Source organism: Aptenodytes patagonicus, chromosome 9 (assembly GCF_965638725.1).
Source record: "Aptenodytes patagonicus chromosome 9, bAptPat1.pri.cur, whole genome shotgun sequence".
NCBI lineage: Eukaryota > Metazoa > Chordata > Aves > Sphenisciformes > Spheniscidae > Aptenodytes > Aptenodytes patagonicus.
The window spans coordinates 23,666,085-23,672,638 of NC_134957.1; the positions used below are offsets into that span (position 1 = coordinate 23,666,085).

The 6,554-nt window shown below is 56.0% G+C and overlaps 1 protein-coding gene across 1 annotated transcript; it reads right to left on the reverse strand.

Annotated features, from left to right (window-relative positions):
- Positions 1-332: 332 nt before the first annotated feature.
- LOC143164638 (BTB/POZ domain-containing protein KCTD12-like) lies at positions 333-3,331 on the reverse strand. Its single transcript, XM_076347487.1, has 2 exons — positions 3,269-3,331; positions 333-1,541 (listed from the first exon to the last, which is right to left on the reverse strand). The coding sequence occupies exon 2, from the start codon at positions 1,515-1,517 to the stop codon at positions 627-629; it is 891 nt and encodes a 296-aa protein (XP_076203602.1). The 5' UTR covers positions 1,518-1,541; positions 3,269-3,331; the 3' UTR covers positions 333-626.
- Between the last annotated feature and the right edge of the window lie 3,223 nt (positions 3,332-6,554).

Consider the following 6,554-nt stretch of genomic DNA (forward strand, 5'->3'; position numbering starts at 1 on the left):
GTCTTTATCTAACCTTCCCAAGCGCTGACAGTCTAAACGCTAAGCTGCTTACATGGGCTAATGGCAATATATCTGTGCTGCGAGGCTTCATCTTTCCACCCCCCCACCCTCCTCTCCGCTTCCCACCTTTCTCCATGTCCTTAAACCAATGCTTTCTCACTCGAACCCCTTGGCAGATCAAATACAGTGTATGCAGCATGTTCCCAGGGAGCTGCACGGCATGCAAGGGCGTGAGAGCCGACTTCAGTGTCCAACATGGACAAGCTCATCCAGCTGTGGGAACCCGGCCCAGAGCACAGTCTGGTGTATCCCCCCCTCCCACCCAAAACACATACACGACAGTGTCCAAGTCCACACATCCAGGGAGAGCTGGGAGCTACAGGCGGCTACTGCAGAAGTCGGAGAGAGGGAAGAAAGTTGGTGGTCAGCAGCTGCTACAAGGAAGAGCTGAACAGGTTCAACGTAGAGGAAGGAGGGGGGAAAAAAAACCCCAAGAACAAACTCAAAAGGAGGCAAAGGGGGGACGCTGGGATTCGGGGGTCGGATGTCTACCTTCTAGGCAACAGCCAGCACAGGAGAGGAAAGGGAGAGTTGGTGTTTGGTTTGTGGGGTTTTTTTTTTTGGTGTCACTCACGATAGAAAACATATTCGGTATAAGAGGTCCAGATCCTGTCATCTGTCTGGTCATGGGCGAAGGCACAGGTGCCTGTGGAGTTGCAAGCCACCATGTGGAAGCCAGCATCAGCCAGTTTATCAAAGGCTTGCTCCAGGAAGGTGAATTTGAGGTAGTACCTAGAGGTGTACCTCTCTGGGGGCCTGTCCGGGTCCCTGCTCTCGTTCAAGGTATCCCCAAAGACCTCCTTGGCCAGCGACGTCTTGCCACAGACCATGATCCGTGCCACCCTGCGGAACTTGGCATCCGTCTGGCTGTCCCTGCCCAGGGTGTAGGAGCCCCGGTAGCCGATGGTGATGAAACCTGCCCTGCGGACGTCAGTGCTGGCAGCACCCACGCCAGCGGTGACGGCACCCCCGGGGCCACCAGCCACGGCGCTGGGGAGCATGGCACTGGCAGAGGTCAGGTTGCGGGTGGCGTCCGCGTTGGGGGAGAGCTCCTCCGGGTCGCTTTGGCATGGGTCATCTCCCAGCGAGTTCTGCTTGCTGAGCTTGGGGGCCAGCATCTTCACAAGCTCCGGCAGCATGAAGTACTCAGCCTCTCGCTGCAGGCGACTCCTCTCCGGGAAGTGGTCGGGCAGCACCAGCTGCTGGTCCCTCATGTAATCCAAGATGTAGCGGAAGAGGAAGCCATCCCGATCCACGAAGAACCGTCCCTTGCTGTCGCGGGCCAGGGAGCGGACGTTCTTCTGGGTGAACATCTCCCAGAGGAGCGAGCCAGGCACGCTGACCAGGGTGGGGTGGCGGGTGATGTAGACTTGTCCACCCACATTGAGTTCAATGATCTCAGGGAAAGGGAAGTCCTCACTGGGTTTGGCACAGCCCGCGTTGTCCGCCAGGGCCATAGTGATCTACCGCTGCCTTCCCACCTGCAGCAAAAAGCAGCAACGTGCCAATGTTAAGCCTGCCAGCAAACGCAGCTCATCGTCCCACCAGATCGCACTTGCTTTGGGTCAGCAAGCAGTGCAGGCTCAGGTCCCTGTCTCTCCAGGAATCTAGAAGTCAGCTCTCTTCCCTAATCCCTGGCTCTTGGAATAAGCAGCATTAGCTAACGCCGCCTTCCCTTCCATGCCACATGAAGGGAAGAGCGTTGCCTGTGGTCTGAACACGCCATCTCCACCTGCAGCCCTCCCAACAGCCAGCTCCTGTGGCTGGGGCTCAGCACCTTTGCCAAAGAAGGCATAGTGACGCTGTACTGATGTTAACAACAGGAAAGCCAGGACCGTCACACCCTGGGTCTGACCGGCTACCCGCCTGGCCCAGCATCCTGCCGGTCGAGAGGAGCCGCCGAGCGTGCCAAGTGAGGACCGCATTACGGCGCAGTGCCTCCTGCCGAGCCGGTGAGCTGGAGGGGAGTTTATGGTCCCATGCAAGGAGCACCCACAGGTCTGCCAGAAAAGCAACGCTAGATATCACTATAAAGGACAGGGTGACAGTGCCTTTTGGCACTCCTGCTCCATCCTTGCTCCTGGAAAGTACTCGATAGAGACTCGAGGCCAAGCTGAGAGCAGGTGAGAGATGGCAGAATCTCTCCAAGGGTCTGGGACCAAGACAAATACTGGGCTACTGGTACAGCCTCGGGCCAGATGCCATGTTTTTATACATTTTCCAAAGGCAAGCTGATTCTTAGGCATCTCTTGACACTGCAAATCAGCACTTATATAAACCTGGCTCAGCAGACGGACTCCGATCCAGCCTGGCCAAGCCATGCTCCATGCAGGAGACCACGGAGAGAAGGGGTTTCCCTGCACCGTCCCTGCCCGCCTGGCAGGGTTGGCCTGAAGCTCTGCCCACTCCCCTGCGCGATGTTAGTGCAGCCCTGGGACTGCTTTGAAGTTGGCAGTAGCTGCCTGCACCCCCCCGGGAACCGGTCCTGCAGCCAAGAAACAACACTAAAGGATCATCAGCAGAAAATGGTCCTAACGCAAATTTCAGAGAAACTAAAGGGCAAAGATAAAACTCTGCGGGCACTTTTGGGTGGTGGGGAGAGCTGAGCCTGCATTTCATGGCCACACGCCTCCTCCCAGCTTGTAGGGATGGATGTTCAGGGACAATCGGTTTTGAACAAGGAGCGACTCGGGCAAGCCTCTGCCAAGGAAGAGGCTGCAAAGATCGGAAGGAGGATCAGCGCGGTCCACCCGGCTTCCAGCTTCCCAAACCCTCTCCCGCAGCGGTTTTAGTCCCTTTCTCTGGTGATATGCCCACACCGCTGTTCCCCTGCTACAGAAGACCAGGCAGGAGCCTGCCTGTGCCCGGAGCTCATCTGGCAAGAGCCAGATCCCTTTGTCACGGGTGGCGGAGGCTGAGGGCTGCAGCTGGGCTGCCCAACAGCAGGGCTAGGAGTTTGCAGGGGTGGGGGGGGACACACACACAAGGAAAGCCGACCCCCTGCCCGCCTCATGCACGGAGCGCGTTTGCTGGCGGGCTGCAACCCCTCCCCGGACCCGGCAAAAAGCCAGCGGGACACCGACGGGGACACCGGCTCCAGGAGCCGGAGCCGTCCCCAGCCCTCCCCGGCGTTGCACCGGCCAGGGGACCCTCCTCCCCCGCAGCCTGCCCCATCCCAGCGGGGCTGGGACCCCGCCGCCTCCGTTACCTCCGCAGGGCGGCTCGGCCGGTCCGTGCCGTGCCGTGCCGTGCCGTGCCGTGCCGTGCCGTGCCGTGCCGTGCCGCCGCTCCGCTCTGCCCGCCCGGCCCTGGCCCTGCCGTTTTATGGTCGGGAAGGCGGCGAGCGCCATCCCCCGCCGGCCCCGGGCCCGCCTCGCCCCCGCCCTCCCTCCCCGCCTCCCCCGCCGCCGACTCGGTCCCCCCCCCCCCCCCGCGCCCTGCACCCACCCCCCTTCGGGAAGCTCCGTGCCGGGGCCGGGGCCAGGCGAGGCCAGGGGATTCCGGCGGGGCCCCCTTTCCATCCCCCGGCAAAGCACGATTTGGCTCTAATGCCATTACCCAGCCGGGCGAAAGCATTACAGCACCCCGTCCGCCCCGTCAGGTCCCGGGGGGGGAACCGGGGGACTGCCTGCCCTGCACCCCCAGCCCCAGGCTGAGCATGGAAGGGGATGGTAGCCCTTAAGATGCTGCGCTGCGGTGCACGAAGGGCTTTGCACGCTCGTGGTGCGGTGGTGGGAGTAGGCGCTGGCCCTCTTTGCCCTGGCTGCAGGCAGGAGCGGGTGTTTGGCCGGGGAGCGTGGTCAGCCGGCAGCCCCAGCCCAGCCAAACTGGCCCAGCGGGGTGCATCGCCCAGGGCCTGGCACCATTTCAGCTGGCTGGCCAGCTGTGGGGCTCAGCACAAACCGCAGACCCGAGGGGCTCGAGGTGCTCCGCGGGCAGATGCAAGACCCTGGGTGAGAGGTGGAAGCAGTCCCTCAAACCAGCTGGTTACCGGGGCATCCCTCATCCCTCTAGCCTGGCCTGGTTGTAGCCATCCTCCCGCTGTCCCAGCTCATGCCCCAAATCCCACGTCTCCATTGCCACGGGGAGGTGCACCTCCACAGTGCTCGGAGGGGAGAGTGCAGCTCCAAAGAGCACATATCATCTCTCATTTGGCCGGCTCAGGTACCCGGGGTGGTAATGACATAGAGCAGGATGCTCAAGGACCGCAGATCCTTGTCCAAAGGGCCACTGCTTGTTGGAGTTCCTTCTGCTCTATCTTCACCAATATTAGCACCTATGTCAGGACTGGCTCGGGGACGCCTCGAGGTCCGTGTGGCAATGTGTAGCCACGGAGCCCCACAGCTGGCCAAGGCTGTGCAGAGACAGGGAATTAGGGATGGAAACTTTTCTGCCCCAGACAATTTGCTCAGGCCAGTTTTCTGTAAAGACAGGAAAATACAATGACTCCAAACAACATCTCAATATTTGCCCATTTCCTAAAAGTCTGATGGAGGAAGCCTGAAATCAAACTTTCTGTGACAGCGCAGCTGACCTGAGTTTATCTATGAGTTTATTTACATGTACCTGTCAAATTTTGTAACGGCAGAAGATATAATTTCTACTCCACCTAAAGGTCAGATCCCACACTGATTCTGGGAATTTAGGTCCAAGGAATTTTTCTGTTTGGGTTTCTCATTGCTGTTTTCTTGTATCTCGGCAGTATCATTGCACAGATGTGTGATACGGTCACCAAAAGTACAGTTAGAGGTGGGATGTCTCACTGAATAAACAAGCCGGGATGTTGTTCCCTGGGTCTGTCGGTATTTTGAAAGAATAAATCCGTAGGTATCAGTCTTGTTATAGTGAGTCAAAGGCTGCCTGAAGAATGCCCTGACGTGGAAAAGCAAAGGCGGCATGGCTACGCGAAGAGCACCCGGTGGAGGGGACAGCCTCGGCATTAAAATGAGCTCATGGATCAGCTTTTGCATATGTCCCGTCAGGGCTGTTTGCTTATTTTTCTATAAATTGCAGGGCTATCCGCCAGCAGCTCTGTTTGCAGTTAAGCAGGTGAGAGCAGCCCCTGAAAAATCCCACTTTAGTGGAGGTGTCTTGAATTCAGCAGCATCCTGTGAATTCGGGGTTTGTGATTATTAGCGACGTGGATCAGGGCTGCGAAGGCTAACTTTTCACACATTAAACCAGGAACTTTCCCATGTGCGTATTTTGTGGAATATATTTATAGATGGGAGAAAGTTAAAAATGGGATAAAGTGTTTCGAGATTATAGAAATGAACAACAAAAAATGCCCCAAACTAAAAAATAGAAAAAAAAAAGGAAGGGGAAATAGGGAATGTTGTTAACTTTAACTTTTCTTACCTCAAAATTTTGTTTCACCTGCAAATGCTATAACTTAAGAGAAAAATATGTTGAAAACTTGGAGAGCCATATTCCTCCTCACCAGACTATTGTGTAAAATGATTACCGATGGGTATTGGACCTAACCAAAATTCTGGCTGGGGTGGATGGATGGATGGATGGGTGGATGGATGGGTGGGTGGGTGGATGGATGGATGGATGGATGGATGGATGATGGAGATTGCTTTGCTCAACAGGTAGTTGAAGCATCTTCTTTGAAAATGGCCTGTGGGCAAATTTAGTCACCATGAGCCTGTTTGATTGGTAGGGTTGGGTCAGGATGAAATCCAGTGTATTTCTGTCTCACTCTTCTGGAGGCCTGATCCAACGTGACTGCAAGTTCATTGAAAAATTCCCAGTGAATTTTCAGCTCTGTTGGGCTACAACTCTCTATCTCCGGAAGATGCCGTCACCCCAACCATGATCAAAGCTAATGGTTCAGCACTTCAGACCATCCTCCCTCTCACCCATCCTGGCCCACTAGGGTCTTGCAGAGAAGCGAAGGGGACAGAAAAAAACCTCTCTGTACCAATTTCTGTGCTTCTCCCTGGCCAAAATCCTGGTGGCAGTCTTACAAAACCTTATCTGGTGCCAGCATGGGCAGATGTGGAATAAGGAGCCCTGTAAACAAGGCTTTTGGACATGAGCAAATGTGAGCAGCCAGATGCAAATAACAGGCAGGCTGTGTGCGGGCAGTTGTGCTTTGCATGAAAACCTCCACTGTGGGCTGTAACTCCATAAAACACCCGGGTGTGCCTAGTGGGAGGGGTTGCCCCCTCAACGTCCCCCAAGCCACAAGGACTGGGGGCTGTGGGTTTTGTTTGAAGGAGCCCTCATGGCTTGTGTTTCCCTCCCAGCACCGGTGCAACAAAGGCAAAGGCTCTGAATGTGCGGGAAGGGAAAGCTGGAGGGGGTCGGTCTGGTGAGTATATTAGCCTTTATTTGCTGGAAGTACTTACATTAAGTTTCTCCTCTGTCCAGTCCACTGTTTTCCCCAACTCTGTCAGAAAGTGATCTCTTTGAGACCTTATAGTGCTCCATCAAACTTAGTTGAAATTGCCCAAAGAATTCAAAATATATGGGGGAGGGCAGACGCA